The sequence below is a fragment of the Dendrobates tinctorius genome, unplaced genomic scaffold (assembly GCF_039654945.1).
Source record: "Dendrobates tinctorius isolate UK_male_01 unplaced genomic scaffold, ASM3965494v1 ptg000111l, whole genome shotgun sequence".
Taxonomy (NCBI): Eukaryota; Metazoa; Chordata; class Amphibia; order Anura; family Dendrobatidae; genus Dendrobates; species Dendrobates tinctorius.
In genome coordinates, this window is record NW_027361779.1 from 31,913,425 (window position 1) to 31,931,946 (window position 18,522).

General features: G+C 44.4%; 1 protein-coding gene across 8 annotated transcripts in view; it reads left to right on the forward strand.

Annotated features, from left to right (window-relative positions):
• Window positions 1–1,149: 1,149 nt before the first annotated feature.
• The window catches only part of SYNCRIP (synaptotagmin binding cytoplasmic RNA interacting protein), an 83,641-nt gene continuing 66,268 nt past the window's right edge, over window positions 1,150–18,522 (forward strand). For 6 of the 8 annotated variants that reach the window (XM_073589628.1, XM_073589629.1, XM_073589630.1 and 3 more), the window contains exons 1-2: window positions 1,151–1,481; window positions 2,104–2,263. In XM_073589628.1, coding sequence (XP_073445729.1) covers window positions 1,278–1,481; window positions 2,104–2,263 — 364 coding nt within the window. In that variant the 5' untranslated portion in view covers window positions 1,151–1,277. Of the gene's footprint in view, window positions 1,482–2,103; window positions 2,264–18,522 lie in introns of all 8 variants that reach the window. The other 2 variants (XM_073589627.1, XM_073589634.1) reach the window with 2 other exon arrangements.

Below are 18,522 nucleotides of genomic sequence, written 5' to 3' on the forward strand. Positions count from 1 at the left end.
GTGCGGTTTTCCACCTGCTCCATTCTCCAAATCCGCAGGGGGAAATCTGCAGGGGAAAACCACACACAAAAAGGAAGAAATCCGCAGGAAAAATGCAGGTCATTTGACCAGCGGATTTCTTCAATTCTGCGTGGAAAAATCCGCAGGGCAAAAAAGTACGTGTGCACTTAGCCTTAGTAGCGGAACTCTCACGGAAATTACCACGAGAGTTCCGGAAATCCATTCCACGGGAAAATCGCATTTTAAATTCCCGCAGAAAAACTAGCATTTTGCAAGCGCAATTAGCTTGCAAAATGCTAGCGTTTTCCAAGCGATCTGTAGCATCGCTTGGAGAACTGATTGACAGGTTGGTCACACTCGTCAAACATAGTGTGACCAACTTTTTACTATTGAGGCCGCCTATGCAGCATCAGTAGTAAAAGATAATAAAAAAAATAAAAAATGGTGTTATTCTTACCTTCCGACGTCCCGCGCAGCCTTCCCTCCTCTCTCCACGCTCTCGTTCCCAGTAAGCCTTTGCGAAAATGCCCGCGATGATGACGTGCGAATGACTGCGAGACTTCGCGATCCCGCGAGAACGGACGCCATCGCGGGCATTTTCGCAAAGGATAACTGGGACCGGGGAGCGTGGCGGGAAGGCTGCGCGGGACGCCGGAAGGTGAGAATATTTTTTTATTTTAAATTCTATTTTTTACAGGGATATGGTACCCAAAGCCTGGAGGACAGTCTCCTCTCCTCCGGACCGTGGGTACCATCCGCAATTGTTCTGCTTACTTGGTGGGCACAGCCACATGCGGGAAATAAGCAGAACAATGCATTCCTATGGGTGCGGGATCGCCGCGATTCCACAAAATTAATGAGCATGCTGCGTTTTTTACTGCGAAGCGATTCCGCCGCGGAAAAAAACGCAGCATTAGCACAGCATTGCGGAATCCCATAGGAATGCATGGGATGCTTATTTTTCGCGGCAAAATCAAAGCCACGTGTGAACTCAGCCTGAGGGTGACATTGAAGCGGACCAGTATTCCACCGGCGAATGGAGAGATTTTGGAGGTGGATTTTCCACCAGAAGCCAGTCTTGTCCTCTCTCCCTGCAGAGCTGCCAAGGAGCGTCGCCGCCCATCCCGTGAAGTAGGAGCTACCTCACCGGGGTTTCCTGGCCGGGTTCGCAGGGTTACCTCACGGCCACTCCCCGGTATTGGAGGACGCGTGAAGCAGGCAGGGGTAGCTCGTGAAACCCCGGAGATGAATGGCAAGCAGCAACGCGCGGTCTCGTCATGAGTGCGCAGGCACGAAGGAGGGGTGGGACTGGCTGCCAGCGGCGTGAGCTCGGCTCTCTCGGCCGCCATTTTACAACAGCCACACTCCACCGGACAAGGAGCTGCTGCAACCGCACGAGGGGCGCGCTCGTCCGACACCCTGACCCCCACAAACAGCATAGGCAGCCCGGACACCGCCAGCACCCGCCCGGATCGGGACAGGTAAGCCGCCAGTGCTGCAGCCACTTCCCTGTCATGCTCGTTTTGCGGCCGGAGCCGGCAACTCTGGAAAATGGATTCCAGTAGGAGCACGTTGGCGGCGGGGTGGGAGGCTGCGGGTTCGCATTCTGCCCTGCGCCCTCCTATAGTTATGGCGGTGTGCAGCATGTGGCCAGCATGGCGGGTCATGCAGCAGTGCTGGCTCTCCCGCAGCAGACAGTGTGCAGCCTCCACGCTGTCACTAGGCCCTGGCAGGACCTATTGTCTGGCTCCACGTGTGGCGGCGCCCGGTGTGCTGGCGTTGTGTGCGGCCTGCCGCCGGAGCAGCCGAGCACGTGTTTGCTGCAGGCTCCGGGCCCGGCCTAGTGCCGTCCTGTGGGTGGGGAGTAGGGCCAGGCGCTTTGTTCCCTGTGTGTGCGGGCGGGAAGCCACCCCAGCCCTGGTGCCAGGATGATGGACAGCTCTGTGACAAGCTCATCAGGCCCTGCTCGGAGCTTGGGCCGAAAGTTCCCAGCTCTCAGTAGCGGCCACGTTGTGAGGTAGTGGCCCCGAAAGTGAATGTGCCCTGTTCTTCTGCATGCACAACTGGTCGCCATTAATGACCCTGATTATTGCATTTGTACAGATATCTGGAGCTATGGCCGCTGAACATGTAAATGGGAATGGTACAGAAGAGTCCATGGATACTTATGCTGCAGTAGCCCCATCAGTGCATTTGCAGACTTTGCTTGATGCTGGTTTACCACAGAAAGTTGCTGAAAAACTAGATGAAATTTACATTTCAGGTAAGACTTAGCTCTTCCAAAAGGGGCTTCTATTTTGGCTTTATTTTCTTCATTGGATTTTGTCTAAATTAGCAACTTTTTGTGGTTTCCAAGACATGGGAGCTGCAGATATAATTTCGGTGTCCCGACCCATCCCTTCTTTAACCCCTTCAGTGCTTGAGGTGTCCTCAATGCGTTGCTCTGCAGTGTATGACAGAATCTCTGCCAGTGAAGGGGTTTGCACGTAACATTAGAAAAGTTGGCCGACATCGCTCATTTCTGCATGGGCAGGAGAGTGCCGCTGATGACATGGTGTCTTCATCGACCTGCCAGGAAGTCTGCACACTTCAGCCAGTATCATGCACCCTTCCAAGTTAGGATAGGTGTGGATGTGTGCAGAAGAAATGTCATCAGTGCCGCTCACCGCCTGATGAGAAAGTGAGTGATAAAAGCTTCAATAACTCAGGTTTTTAAGGGTTTGTTCCACCGTAACGTTCCCACCTACTCGCTTGTATCTGGTCTCAGGGAGTCCCTAATCATAAAAACGGGCTCGTATATTCTGTGGTCACACAGGAGCTGTGCCTCTCCATTCATCTTCTAAAGCCCAAGAGACTAAGGCTGGGTTCATATTGCGTTGGGGGGTGCGTTTAACGCATCCGTTACATAGCGGCATTAGCACTATGTAACGGATGCATTAATGCACCCATTCACTGCTATAGACGAGCGCATCGCTAACACATGTCATAACCGGCATGCGTTAGCGAAGTGCCGTCATTCTGTGACGGACCCTCGGACGCAGTCTGCAGCGTCCGAGGGTCCGTCACTGCTAGCGCAGATGAAGTATCTGCGCTAGCGTGATCGCATAACGCGATCAAAAAAAGACACTTGTGCTAGCGCACTCCGTTTAATGCATACGTTGAATGGACTGCCCTAAAGCAATCTGAACCTGGCCTAAGATAGTCATACAACCCCTGGCCACCTTCATCACTCCCATAGACAGTGAATGGAGAAGCCGAGAACTGCGTTTGCTGCTCCATTCAAAGTTGCAATGTATGGGTCCCAGCAATCGGACACCTGTCACATATCCATTGTATATAGTGGTTAGTAATTGGGCAAAACTATTAAATCAGCAAAACGCATTGTACCTCATGTTTTAAAGGGGATCTGTCACCCCATTATCAACTGCAGCCACCGCCATCATGGGCTTATCTACAGCAGTCTGTAATGCTGTAGATAAGCCCCTGATGTAACCTGAAAGATAAGAAAAAAGAGTTAGATTATACTCACCCCAGCGTTTGGTCCGGTCCGATGGGTGTCGCTGTCCCATCCGGAGCCTCCCATCTTCATACGATGATGTCCTCCTCCTTGCTTCTCCCTCGGCTCCTGTGCACGCGTACTTTATCTTCCATGTTGAGGGCAGAGTACTGCAGTGCACAGGCGCCAGACCTCTCTGACCTTTTCCGGCACCTGCGCACCGCAGTACTTTACTCTGGCCTCAATAGGGCAGAGAAAGTACGCCTGCGCAGGAGCAGAGGGAGAAGCAAGGAGGAGGACCTCATCATATCAAGATAGGAGGCGCCAGACCGTGACACCCACCGCACCCTACCATGCCCGCCCCCCCCCCCCCCCCCGTTAGTATAATCTAACGTGTTTTTCTTATCTTTCAGGTTTCATCTGGGGCTTATCTACAGCATTACAGAATGCCGTAGATATGCCCCTGATGGCAATGGCCGCAGCTGATAGGGCTAAAATGGGGTGACAGATTCCCTTTAAAAAAGTGCTCCCATTAAAATTTATAGGCTATACCTGTGTGTGTGTGTGTGTGTGGTCGAAGGGTATTAATGTACTCATTGATCGCTGCATTCCCTGATTTCTAGCTCCGGACCTCTTGAGTCATAAAATGACTATTTCAACTCTCTGGGCCACACTGGAGCTTGTGTGCCCTAGAAGTCGTTGTTACAATGCAAGTCTATGAAGCATCAGTCTTGTATGTAAGTCTATGTAGAGTGTAATGGTCATCTCGTAATCCAGAAAACCAGAATGGTGCTGAAAACTGGGGAAGACTGTAATCAGTGACTTTGAGTTTTTATTAATGCACTTGCACAAACTATACGTTCATGAAGGTTTAGCCCTTTAAGGCGTCACAAAAATAAAATAGAGCCTGTACATCAGAAAATATAGTTACGGCACACTTTTAAACAAGACCACTTGCACCCTCCTTGTTGCATAAAAAGGGCAGTGTGCCTGTCACTTAGACTCCTTATCTTTCAGTGATGGGACCTACGCATGTCAGTATGGACCTGTCATTGTCTACTCTTCTATGACAACAGTTTAGTGTGTTCCAAATTTCTGTCACAGAGGCTGTTCAGAATTACTAGGTGAGGTATGGATGACTCAGATGGTAAGTCAGCTACAGTTTGTTTGGATCGATTACCCCTGTTGTCCATTTCTGTAGCTAGATTAGTGTTGACTGAATTGATGACCTGCATGAAGTGTATCTTTATAAATATTACTTATGCTAAACAGGAGATATACATTTGGCTGCTAAGGCTTCTTTTACACCTTCTGTGTTTTTTGCAGCCCATTTTTGCGGGCCGTATTGCCGTAATTTTCACGGTCGGCCGCAAAAATCTTTATACGATTGCCGTTTTTTATGTTTTAAAAAGGTGGCTGAAAAAAGTTGTTTCGCAAATACGGTGTACTGCAAAAACAAGCTCCTGTTTTTGCGGCACCGTTGATTTAAATCGGCGCCGTCTCCGTAAGCCGTGAAAAATAGAGCAAGGTCGATATTTTTTCATGGCCATATGGCACACGGTGCTCCGACAAATTTTTGTGGCCCCATAAAAATCTATTGGGCCCGCAAAATCACAGCAAGTGTAAAAAAAACCTTGAGCATCCCTGTTATTTTAAGAGGACTTTGCTAAGAAGCTGTCTGTCCATTTGCTAAAAGTTGTTCCGACTTTTGTGTTGCTTATGTTTAAACCTGCCAATGTAAATAAGCCCATACATCTTCAATAGATGTTGGCGGAAAATAATTTGACAACCCTCCTCTGGACCCTCCCCATACTGCTATGTGCACATATTGAGTGGTTGCAGAACTTTCTGCAGCAAAAACCGCTGTATAAAATACTCAGTTTTTACTTGACATTTTTCACAGTTTATTTACATGGGTGGAAAACTCTGAAATGACATGCTGCAGATTTGGGGAAAAAAAAGCGCTTTGGTTCAATTGTGCAAGTAAAAACTAAGCAGCATGAGATTTCAAGAATCTTTCACTTTGGCTGGTACTGTAAGCCGCTGCATTTTTCCAAGGGGAAAAAACAGTGTGTGAACAAATCCGAATTGGCTTCAAGGCATCCCACCTTTGGCACTTCCACCAATGCATTAATATGGCTCCTGTGCCCTCCATTTGAATGGAGTGGTGATCATGAATGCACTCTGCCATGTTATTCATTAACCCCTTTCCGATATCTACGCCAATGACTGACTCCCTACCTTTGATGTGGGCTCCAGCAGTGAGCCCACCTCTTTCCCATCACTGTTCAGTTGTTTTGAACAGCTGCGTCTGGAATTGCGATCCACCTGTGATTATTAACCCGTTAAATGCTGTTGTCAAACTCTTGACAGCGGCATTTAACTGGCGCTTCTGGCAATTGCGCTGGAAATCCGCCCATCGGTGACTCCTGTCACGTGATATTGGGTCACCGATGAGTTGACATGACAGCCAGAGGTCTCCTGCAGACCTCTGGTTGTCATAGCCAGATTGCTATGATAGCAAGTGAGCATTTCTGCTACATACAGGCGATCTTATCATCGCCTGTATGTAGCAGAGCCGATCGGACAAGTGCAGCTTCTAGTCTCCAATGAAGACTATTGAACCATGCAAAAAGTGAAAAAAAATTAAAAGTTCAAATCGCCCCATTCAAAATAAAACAATAAAAAAACACATATTTGGTATCGCCGCTTTCAGAATCGCCCGATCTGTCAAAAAAAAAAGCCATCGTTAAATGGCGTGACTGGAATAAAAATTAAAAACTCCAGAATTACGTTTTGGGTTTTAAAATGCAATAACGGGCGATCAAAAGATTGTGTCTGCACCAAAATGGTGTAATTAAAAACGTAAGCTCGGCACGCAAAAAGTAAACCCTCACCCCAGGGCTGTGGAGTCGGTAAGCCAAACCTGCAACTCCGACTCCTCAATTTCTCTTACTCCGACTCCAACTCCGACTCCACGACTCCGACTCCCACACATATTGCTTATATTTAAGTGAAAAATTTATTGTAGTACAATGTGAACCTCAGACATTTAATCATTTTTATGATCCCATAATCAAGATATTTAGATAGAACAGAATATATATTGGTGTACTACCCGGTTTTCATTCTTTTTGGTACAGATACGATATGGATAGACAGATATGGATAGAGCAGATTTCTAATCTGCTTTTGCTATTGAAAACATTATCTATGAGCTCAAAAACCTTTCAGGTGATGCGTTTTTTTTAAAAAGATGATCAGCTTTTGCAGCTGAAAAACGTATCCTCAAAAAACACAGGAAAAACGCTGTGTGTGAATGTAGCCTTAGATCAGGAATAGAACAGCCATTTATAGGACATTTCATAACTTTCCCAAATTCCTATGAAAAAATATTCAGCACATCCTGCATTGAATTACTGTACCCAATTTATTATATATTTTAGGAGTCGGTCCATTTTATACCGACTCCAACTCCGACTCCACCAAAATGAGCTCCGACTCCACGACTCCGACTCCACAGCCCTGCCTCACCCTACCGAGATCACGAAAAATGAAGACGCTACAAGTATCGGAAAATGGTGCAATTTTTTTTTTTCGCAAACTTTGGAATGTTTTTTCACCACTTAAATAAAAGACCCTATACCTGTTTGGTGTCTATGAACTCGTAATGACCTGGAGAATCGTAATGTCATGTTAGTTTTAGCATTTAGTGAACATGGTGAAGAAAAAAAAATGGGATTGCACTTTTTTTTGCAATTTCACAGCACTTGTAATTTGTTTCCCGTTTTTGAGTGCTTCACATGGTAAAATCAATGGTGTAGTTCAAAGGTACAACTTGTCCGCAAAAAAAGCCCTCACATGGTCATTTTGACGAAAAAATAAAAAAGTTATGGCTCTGTGAAGAAGGGGAGCAAAAAATGAAAATGCAAAACCAAAAATACCTCTGGTCATTAAGGGGTTAAGTGTTAGCCTATGTTCACACGTAGCGGAACTCTCGTGGAAATTACCGCGAGAATTCCATTCCGCGGGAAAAATCACATTTTAAATTCCCGCGGAAAAACGAGCATTTTGCAAGCGTTATTAGCTTGCAGAATTGCTAGCGTTCTCCAAGCGATCTGTAGCATCGCTTGGAGAACTGATTGACAGGTTGGTCACACTCGTCAAACATAGTGTTTGACGAGTGTGACCATCTTTTTACTATTGAGGCTGCCTATGCGGCATCAATAGTAAAAGATAGGATGTAAAAAATAATATATTGTTCTTCTTACCTTCCGGCGTCCCGCGCAGCCTTCCCACCTCTCTCCACGCTCCAGGTCCCAGTAATCCTTTGCGAGAATTACCGTGAGACTTCGCGATCCCGCGAGAACGGACGTCATCGCTCGCAAAGGATTACTGGGATCGGGAGCATGTGGAGAGAGGCGGGAAGGCTGCGCGGGACGTCGGAAGGTGAGAATAACAATATTTTATTTTAAATTCTATTTTTTACAGGGATATGGTACCCAAAGCCCGGAGGACAGTCTCCTCTCTTCCGGACCGTGGGTATCATCCGCAAATGTTCTGCTTACTTTTTGCATGGTGTGCACAGCCACATGCGGAAAGTAAGCAGAACAATGCTTTCCTATGGGTGCGGAATCACTGTGATTCCGCTAAATTTATGAGCATGCTGCGTTTTTTACCGCAAAGCGATTCCGCCGCGGTAAAAACAGCAGCATTAGCACAGCATTGCGGAATCCCATAGGAATGCATGGGATGCTTATTTTTCACATTTTCGCGGCAAAATCGCGCGGTTGAAAACGCGGAAAAAACGCCACGTGTGAACATAGCCTTATTGATGGAGCTGGAAAAGTGCTGTACTTTCTGGTTATTGGTGGAAGTCCCAACATTAAATTGTGGAACGATTCCTTTAAGTCTTAATTTTAGATTAGGGACAATCAAGCTTTTTCCTTGAACATGTAGTTATTAAAATCGATGGGATGCATTGACAAATATATATCGAGTTACAGGAATAGACAATTATTGTAGAAGCCAGGTAGGTGACTATGGGATATTATAATAGGATTTTAATAGGACATGCATATATTTTCCTGGGATTTGTGTATATGGTCATGTATACAGTACAGACCAAAAGTTTGGACACACCTTCTCATGCATAGTTTTCTTTATTTTCATGACTATGAAATTTACACATGTGGAATTATATAATTAACAAAGTGTGAAACAACTGAAAATATGTCTTATATTCTAGGTTCTTCAAAGTAGCCACCTTTTGCTTTGATTACTGCTTTGCACACTCTTGGCATTCTCTTGATGAGCTTCAAGAGGTAGTCACCAGAAATGGTTTTCACTTCACAGGTATGCCCTGTCAGGTTTAATAAGTGGGATTTCTTGCCTTATAAATGGGGTTGGGACCATCAGTTGTGTTGTGCAGAAGTCTGCTGGATACACAGCTGATAGTCCTACTGACACAGCTGATAGTCCTACTGTTAGAATTTGTATTATGGCAAGAAAAAAGCAGCTAAGTAAAGAAAAACGAGAGGCCATCATTACTTTAAGAAATGAAGGTCAGTCAGTCTGAAAATTTGGGAAAATTTTCAGTGTCCCCAAGTGCAGTGACAAAAACCATCAAGTGCTACAATGAAACTGGCTCACATGAGGGACCGCCCCAGGAAAGGAAGACCAAGAGTCGCCTCTGCTACGGAGGATAAGTTCATCCGAGTCACCAACCTCTGAAATTGCAGGTTAACAGCAGCTCAGATTAGAGACCAGGTCAATGCCACACATAGTTCTAGCAGCAGACACATCTCTACAACAACTGTTAAGAGGAGACTTTGTGCAGCAGGCCTTCATGGTAAAATAGCTGCTAGGAAACCACTGCTAAGGACAGGCAACAAGCAGAAGAGACTTGTTTGGGCTAAAGATCACAAGGAATGGACATTAGACCAGTGGAAATCTGTGCTTTGGTCTGATGAGTCCAAATTTGAGATCTTCGTTTCCAACCACCGTGTCTTTGTGCGATGCAGAAAAGGTGAACGGATGGACTCTACATGCCTGGTTCCCACCGTGAAGCATGGAGGAGGAGGTTTGATGGTTGTGGGGGTGCTTTACTGGTGACACTGTTGGGGATTTATTCAAAATTGAAGGCATACTGAACCAGCATGGCTACCACAGCATCTTGCAGCGGCATGCTATTCCATCTGGTTTGCGTTCAGTTGGACCATCATTTATTTTTCAACAGGACAATGACCCCAAACACACCTCCAGGCTGTGTAAGGGCTATTTGACCAAGAAGGAGAGTGATGGGGTGCTACGCCACATGACCCGGCCTCCACAGTCACCAGACCTGAACCCAATCGAGATGGTTTGGGATGAGCTGGACCGCAGAGTGAAGGCAAAAGGGCCAACAAGTGCTAAGCATCTCTGGGATCTCCTTCAAGACTGTTGGAAGAACATTTCCGGGGACTACCTCTTGAAGCTCATCAAGAGAATGCCAAGAGTGTGCAAAGCAGTAATCAAAGCAAAAGGTGGCTACTCTGAAGAACCTAGAATATAAGACATATTTTCAGTTGTTTCACACTTTTTTGTTAATTATATAATTCCACATGTGTTAGACTACTTTCACACTTGCCTTTTTTTTTGTGCTGTGCTGCGTGCGCAGTGCAAACGCGCATAAAAACACATCATGCGTTTTTAGTGCGTTATCATGTTTTTTTGCAAAAAAAAGCATGTTTTTTTGCGCAGATGTGCACATGACCATGCGCTCGTCAGCGCTCCCATAGATTTTAATGGGTTTTGGGTGAATTTCGTGCGCATGCGTTTTTTTTTTTTTTTTTTTTTAGACAGGTCGGACACACAAAAAATGCAACAGGATGCATTTTGTGCACCCGGGCGCACACTACAAAAAAACGCATGCACGTACAAACGCATGACAATGCGCACCCATGTTAAATATAGGAGAAAAACGCATGCACATTTATACGCAAAAACGCAGCGCAAGAAAACGCAAGTGTGAAAGTAGCCTTAATTCATAGTTTTGATGCCTTCAGAGTGAATCTACAATTTTCACAGTCATGAAAATAAAGAACTCTTTGAATGAGAAGGTGTGTCCAAACTTTTGGTCTGTACTGTATGTGTATCAGTAATAACATCCAGTGTACACATACTTCAGGTGGTATGTTTGCAGGCTGAATTGCGTATGTCATTTGTGGTGTTTCCACTCCTAAATTCCAATATTATCACAGAGGAATCCTGTAGTTTATGCTGAGTTTTCAACTAAAAAGCAGCACATACTGTTCAGCTGGCTATATACATCAGTCTGTTTTCACATCTAGTTGTGGGCTGATGTCATAGGGATCCATTGGGAGGATTTCCCAATCTATGCCGCTGATGGAAGAGTTTAATGTTTGCTGATATATATACAATGTTATACATCACCCATAGACTCCTTCTACATAGAATAGTAAAGTAGGCATTGAGGAGAGCAAGTGCTTTTTACTCAAGTTTGCCTAGGGCGCTCGAATATGCACAGAGTATCATGGGTGCTTGAGGGACATGTTGGCGTCCCCTCTCCCATGTTTTATGGCTGGTACAGCCATGCGGGAATTGCTCGTGTAAGTCAGGCAGTCCCCTCATGTTTTGTGACTGTCAACAGCCATGAAATGTGGGCGCGGGGATGCAAACTTGTCACTCGACTACCTGCGAAACTTGATGCAAACTGAGTAAAGAGCACTTGTACTCATCACTAGTAGGCAGCCTCTTCAATACAGTGAAAACTAGGTGTTCCAAAATGGTGTGGTTGGTGAAAGGGGACTACAGGCAAGTCAGAGAATCCTGCCATTAGGTAGAAAAGTGAGTTATGCATAACGTTAGAACTCACCTCTGAGGTGCTTGAGGGACATGTTGGCGTCCCCTCTCCCATGTTTTATGGCTGGTACAGCCATGCGGGAATTGCTCGTGTAAGTCAGGCAGTCCCCTCATGTTTTGTGACTGTCAACAGCCATGAAATGTGGGCGCGGGGATGCAAACTTGTCACTCGACTACCTGCGAAACTTGATGCAAACTGAGTAAAGAGCACTTGTACTCATCACTAGTAGGCAGCCTCTTCAATACAGTGAAAACTAGGTGTTCCAAAATGGTGTGGTTGGTGAAAGGGGACTACAGGCAAGTCAGGGAATCCTGCCATTAGGTAGAAAAGTGAGTTATGCATAACGTTAGAACTCACCTCTGAGGTCAGAGTTCATTCAACTCTAGGATGTCACTCTGTTCTTGTCTTTACCATAAATGAACCCCAGTGTAACCCATTATAAATTGAATGTGGTTCATCAGGTGGCATTTGTATACATTGTGAAACTGATCTGGCAGTATTGTGGCTTCTGTTTACGCACAGACGTGAACAAAGCCTTATGTGACACTTTGTGGGAAGCATAACTGACATGTCTATTTTGCAGCTAAAATTGAACATTTTGGATTTTGCAGGGGTTTTTTTTTTTGTTTTTTTTTTAAATGGATGCAACCTGGTGGTGGGGGGATAAAACTGAACATGAACAGCTCCTTAGGGCAATGGCCATTTGTTTTAGGGGATCATTGATCTGTCTGGTAACATAGTTATCAACATCACATCATGTTTGTGACATGCATTTATCATGTACACCAGGGAATGATCCCAATCGTGACATGCTAATTGTGTCCATAGGGCCACTTTATCCAGAGACCTAAAGTGTACTTTTGGTCTGTCTGGTCTATATACTGCAAATTACAAAAGGTATGAAATAGAATATAGACCACTCCCTTCCATACAATTGTTGTTGCCCCACACTTAACGCGTAATGCATTAGGGATTCTTTTTGTATAACATCGGTTGAACATGTGTCCCAATGTCCGTGTTTTACATCCATGTGCAATCTGTATGTCCGTTTTGGAAATTCTTACTACATCGATTTCTTTACATGAACATGAATTCTGAAAACAGCATGTCAAACCCTTGTGATCTGTTTTTTACTCGCCCATTCACTTATGGGTGAATCTGTTCAATGTAGTGTATGCTGCAATAAGTTTGTGAACTACCACATTGAATTGTATTGGCCATTGTGCAGTCCATGGCAGTGCAGCAGAGGCTGCACATGTGCTCTTCTGCTCCATTCAGAATGTTTTTTTTTTTTTCTTCTCTATTTGAATTGGAAAACTAGTTTTGTTTTTTTTTTGTTTTTTTTCAATTATGCAGGATGTCAAATATTTCAGCTTTTTTGCAGCATTTTTTCACCCATAGACCGCAATAGGAAAAGTGTGAAAAAAAAAAAAAAATTGTTTCAGTTTTCAATGAATAAAACTAACTATTAAATATGTACTGTAGACAAGACACCTGTAATCCGCACCAAATAAAAAGCATTGAAAACACTGAAACACGGATTTTGGAGCACTTTTACTACCAAGACAGCAGTGGTTTCCACAAATGTTAAAATAAACAGATATTTGATTATAGCCAGGGCTGTGGAGTCAGTAAGCCAAACGCCAGACTCCTCAATTTCCCTGACTCCGACCCCACAGCACTGCCTCACTACTGAGCGTGTACATAAAGTGCAGCACAGATTCATCTCACCCCCGACTCCACAGCACTGGTCACTACTGAGCATGGACATAAAGTGCAGCACAGATTCATCTCACCCCCGACTCCACAGCACTGGTCACTACTGAGCATGGACATAAAGTGCAGCACAGATTCATCTCAACTAAAAGCCGAGATCCTTAGATCAGGAACAGAACAGACATTTATAGGACATTTCGCAACTTTCCAAAAGTCTTATGAAAAAATTTACAGCACAGACTGCCTTGAACTTCTGCACCCAATTTATTATATATTTTCGGAGTTGGTCCATTTTTACACCGACTCCCGAATGTAGCCTTATAGATCCCCAATATGGAGAGCTAGTAACTTTATAATACCCTTGTAAGGCCGGTTTCACATTCGCGCTTTTGAGCGCAGCGACGGCCTGCGCACGGCCGCCGCTAAGCCCCGCCCCTGCCCCGCCTCCACCGGTATCTCCGCCTCCGGGCGCATGACGTTGCATGCGTCGTGCGTCCCCTATCTTCATCACAGAGGGCGCAGGCCGTGCGCAGTCTGCGCACAGTCTGCGTTTGGCGGCGCATGTGTCCTTTTGACGGTGCGCCGAGCACAACCAAAATGCAACAGGTTGCGTTTGGCGCTGCCCGGCGCACCGTCAAAAGGACGCATGCGCCGCCAAACGCAGACTGTGCGCAGACTGCGCACGGCCTGCGCCCTCTGTGATGAAGATAGGGGACGCATGCAACGTCATGCGCCCGGAGGCGGAGATACCGGTGGAGGCGGGGCTTAGCGGCGGCCGTGCGCAGGCCGTCGCTGCGCTCAAAAGCGCGAATGTGAAACCGGCCTAAGCAACCAGTCTGCTTGCTGCTTTAATTTTTCAAGCAGTTAATAGAAAATAAATCTTTTTCTTCTCTTTGGGATTTGTTCCTGCTATTTCTATGATAAATAAGACAATGGGACAGCAGAAGGTGGGATCCTTCCTGTATCTGCCACCAGTTGTTACATTCTTGCTTATTTGAATTAGCACTTTATTTTTGTAATGAAAACGTGCCATTAGTGTCTGACCTACCGAACCTTACTGCAGATGTTACCGGCTGGATCCATGACTTTTGTAAAGGGATAGTGATTGGCATACCTAGCTATGTAGGATATCCAAATAAGGATTAGGGTCCATAGCAGGTGGCACTTGAATTGTGAAAGGTCTTTACGTCTCAGGAGTGCATCTACATTGGTAAAATTTTTGTCTGTAGCAATGTTTAGGAGTGACAAAAGCTGTTCAGATTATGAGTCTGCGACACAGTTTTTGTAAAATAACGTACTGTAAATTAGAGGTGTTTGCCCTCTCCCGTAATGGACAAAACAAAGTAGGGTTTTCTACAGTATCTTTCATTAAATTACATTAGCCATGATCTTGAAAAAAAACTTTGTATATGAGGACATATCTAATTTGATACCGTATTGATTAATTCCTCGTCAATTGTGAAGTTCACTACTTAAATTAACTACAATCCAAGGTGGATTTTACTTGCCTGAGCATCCCTGCCCCCTCCATCCTAAAAATGTGGGGCATTGACTCGCAGAACCCAGGGCTGTGGAGTCGGTAAGCCAAACCTGCGACTCCGACTCCTCAATTTCCCTTACACCGACTCCACGACTCCGACTCCCACACATATTGCTTATATTTAAGTGAAAAATTTATTGTAGTACAATGTGAACCTCAGACATTTAATCAATTTTATGATCCAATAATCAAGATATTTAGATAGAACAGAATATATATTGGTGTACTACCCGGTTTTCATTCTTTTTGGTACAGATACGATATGGATAGACAGATATGGATATATAGATAGACCAGATTTCTAATCTGCTTTTGCTATTGAAAACATTATCTATGAGCTCAAAAACCTTTCAGGTGATGCAGTTTTTTTAAACAGATGATCTGCTTTTGCAGCTGAAAAACGTATCCTCAAAAAATACAGGAAAAACGCTGTGTGTGAATGTAGCCTTAGATCAGGAATATAACAGCCAATTATAGGACATTTCATAACTTTCCCAAACTCCTATGAAAAAAAATATTCAGCACATCCTGCATTGAATTACTGTACCCAATTTATTATATATTTTAGGAGTCGGTCCATTTTATACCGACTCCAACTCCGACTCAGACTCCACCAAAATGAGCTCCGACTCCACGACTCCGACTCCACAGCCCTGGCAGAACCCAACTAAAATATCTGCAATTTCTCAATGTACATATGTGAAGTCTTAAACGGTGCATTTTACAGAAAATCTGAGTGTGAATGTAATGTGTGTATATGTAGAGGTTTGCATGCTTGGCCTCCTCATTCGTTGCCTGTGACTAGCAGAATCCAGTGCTCACCTTTCTCATGCAGGCTCAGACAATGAATGAATGGAGTGGAGGTTGCGTATGTAAATCTCCGTTCCATTCAAGATGGGGCTGCAGATCCTGATATTGGTCCCAGTGTTTAGACGCCCCCAATGATGGGCAATTTTTCCCTATCTGTTGAATGGTGGATAACCCTTAAACTTAATGAGTTGAATTACTGATGTTTTAATGTCAAAAAAGATAAATTACAACGCTTATCCTATCAATCTGTGAAAATCACTGATGGGGGGGGGAACGGACATACAATGTTAAAATTCTCATCCAAAACACTGATGACATACTTTGATAGTAAAAACGGATACTCAAATGGCACACTGCAAACCACTGGCACTATTTTTTCACATACATGTTTAAACATGGACATGTGAATGAGGTCTAAGCGGAACTTCAACCGATGTAATGCAGCCCAAACCATGGGCAGCATGAATTGCATCCAGGCAAATTATTCTCTGTAAGGGTGTGTGCACACGTGAGTGTTTTTTTTTTTTTTTTTTTTTTTTTTTTTTGCGTTTTTACCAGCAACAACGCTTACAAGAAGCATCCCATTCATTTGAATGAATTCCGCTCTTTTTGTGCATATTGATGCATTTTTTTCCGCAAAAAAAACGCTGCATGCTCATTAATTTTGCAGAAAAACCTGCAATTCTAACTATATGCTATGAGACTGGGGATGCTCCGGGAAAAAAAAACGAGCGGAAAAAACGTGTTTTCTGGGAAGGAGTCCGTTTTTAATTTTGTCAGGATTTTTCTGCATACGTGGGTACATAGCCTAACACTTAAGCCTTTTCAGAGCAAATATATTTTAACTCCTTAACACCCAATGACGTGCAGTGTCCGGCATTGGATGCCTCCCCTTTATCGGTGCGGGCTCCGGCGATGAGCCAGCATCTTTGCTGGCAAATGACAGTTGATTTGATGAGCTGTCATATGTCCCTAACAGCCGCAGGTGGAATTGCGATCCACCCGCAGCTGTTAAAATGTTAAATGCCGCTGTCAATCTCTTGACAGCGGCATGTAACATGCACATGCCGGAAGCATGTCACAAATCATGTCCACTGGGCGCCTGTGTCATTTGACTGCGGATCGCTGATGAGTTGGCATGACAACCCGGGTTCTGCAGCATACTCCTGTGGTTGTCATAACCGGTTTGTTAGCGCCGCCAATTGGTTGCCACTCATGGCAAGTAAGCATTTCTGCTAAATAGAGCAGCGCTGAAGCCTGTACCACAATCGATCGGATGATTGCAGCTTCTGGTCTCCGGCGCTGAGCCCACATCTTTCCCGACACACATCAGCAGTTTTGAACAGCTGACATGTGCCTGGAACCGTCGCTGGTGGAATTGCGATCCATCCCCTGCTATTAACTCGTTAAATGCCGCTGTCAAATCCGTGTCACGTGATCATGGGTCAGCGGTTGGTTGACATGACACAGAGGTCTTGTGGAGACCTCTATGGTTGTCAGTGCCAGATTGCTATGCAGGGCTGTGGAGTCGGAGTCGGTGCTCATTTTGGTGGAGTCGGAGTTGGAGTCGGTATAAAATGGACCGACTCCGACTCCTAAAATATATAATAAATTGGGTACAGTAATTCAATGCAGGATGTGCTGAATATTTTTTCATAGGAGTTTGGGAAAGTTATGAAATGTCCTATAAATGGCTGTTCTATTCCTGATCTAAGGCTACATTCACACACAGCGTTTTTCCTGTGTTTTTTGAGGATACGTTTTTCAGCTGTAAAAGTTGATCATCTTTTTAAAAAACTGCATCACCTGAAAGGTTTTTGAGCTCATAGATAATGTTACTCAATAGCAAAAGCAGATTAGAAATCTGCTCTATCTATCCATCTGTCTATCCATATCGTATCTGTACCAAAAAGAATGAAAACCGGGTAGTACACCAATATATATTCTGTTCTATCTAAATATCTTGATTATTGGATCATAAAAATGATTAAATGTCTGAGGTTCACATTGTACTACAATAAATTTTTCACTTAAATATAAGCAATATGTGTGGGAGTCGGAGTTGGAGTCGGAGTCGCAGGTTTGGTTTACCGACTCCACAGCCCTGTTGCTATGAGCGCCGCCTACCTGTATGTAGCAGAGCCGATCAGGTTATGGCAGCTTTTAATCTCCCGTGGAGACTATTGAAGCATGCCAAAAGTAAAAAAAAAAAAAAAAAGTATTTAAAAAAAATAATTCTCCCCCCCCCCCCCCTTCACCCCATCCAAAATTTAAAAAACAAACACTCATATATCGCTGCGTTCAGAATCGCCTGATCTATCAATAAGAAAAATTAACCTAATCGCTAAACGGCGTAGTGAGAAAAAAGTAAAAACGCCAGAATTACATTTTTTGGTTGCAGCGACATTGCATTAGAATGCAATAACGGGCTATCAAAAGATTGTATCTGCACCAAAATGTTATCAATAAAAACATCAGCTCGGTGCACAAAAAAATAAGCCCTCACCCAACCCGAGATCCTGAAAACTGGAGCCGCTACGGGTCTTGGAAAATGGCGCAATTTTTTTTTTTTTTTTTTAAACTTTGGAGTTTTTTTCACCACTATAAATAAAAAAAGAGCCTAGACATGTTTGGTGTCTATGAACTCGTAATGACCTGGAGAATCATAATGGCAGGTCAGTTTTAGCATTTGGTGAACATGGTAAGAAAAATCCTTTGTGGAAAGTTATGGCTCTGGGAAGAAGGGGAGCGAAAGACAAAAACGCAAAAATGAAAGGGCACGGTCTTGAAGGGGTAAAATGTAGTAACAGGCAATCTAAACATTGTATGTACCCCCCAATTGGTGTCAATAAAAAGTCAGCTTGGCACTCAAAAAAGCCCTTAACCAGCCACAGATTCTGAAAAATGGAGACGCTACTGGTCTCGGAAAATGGCAACTATGGATTATTTTTTCACCACTTAAATGAAAGAACCTATACATGTTTGGCATCTACTATAGTTGAGTGAATTTGGGTCCCTGCTTATTTGGCAAGCTATGGCGCTTACTGAATAAGCTACAGCGGGAACACGGACACGTGGACCACTCCCTATGATCCG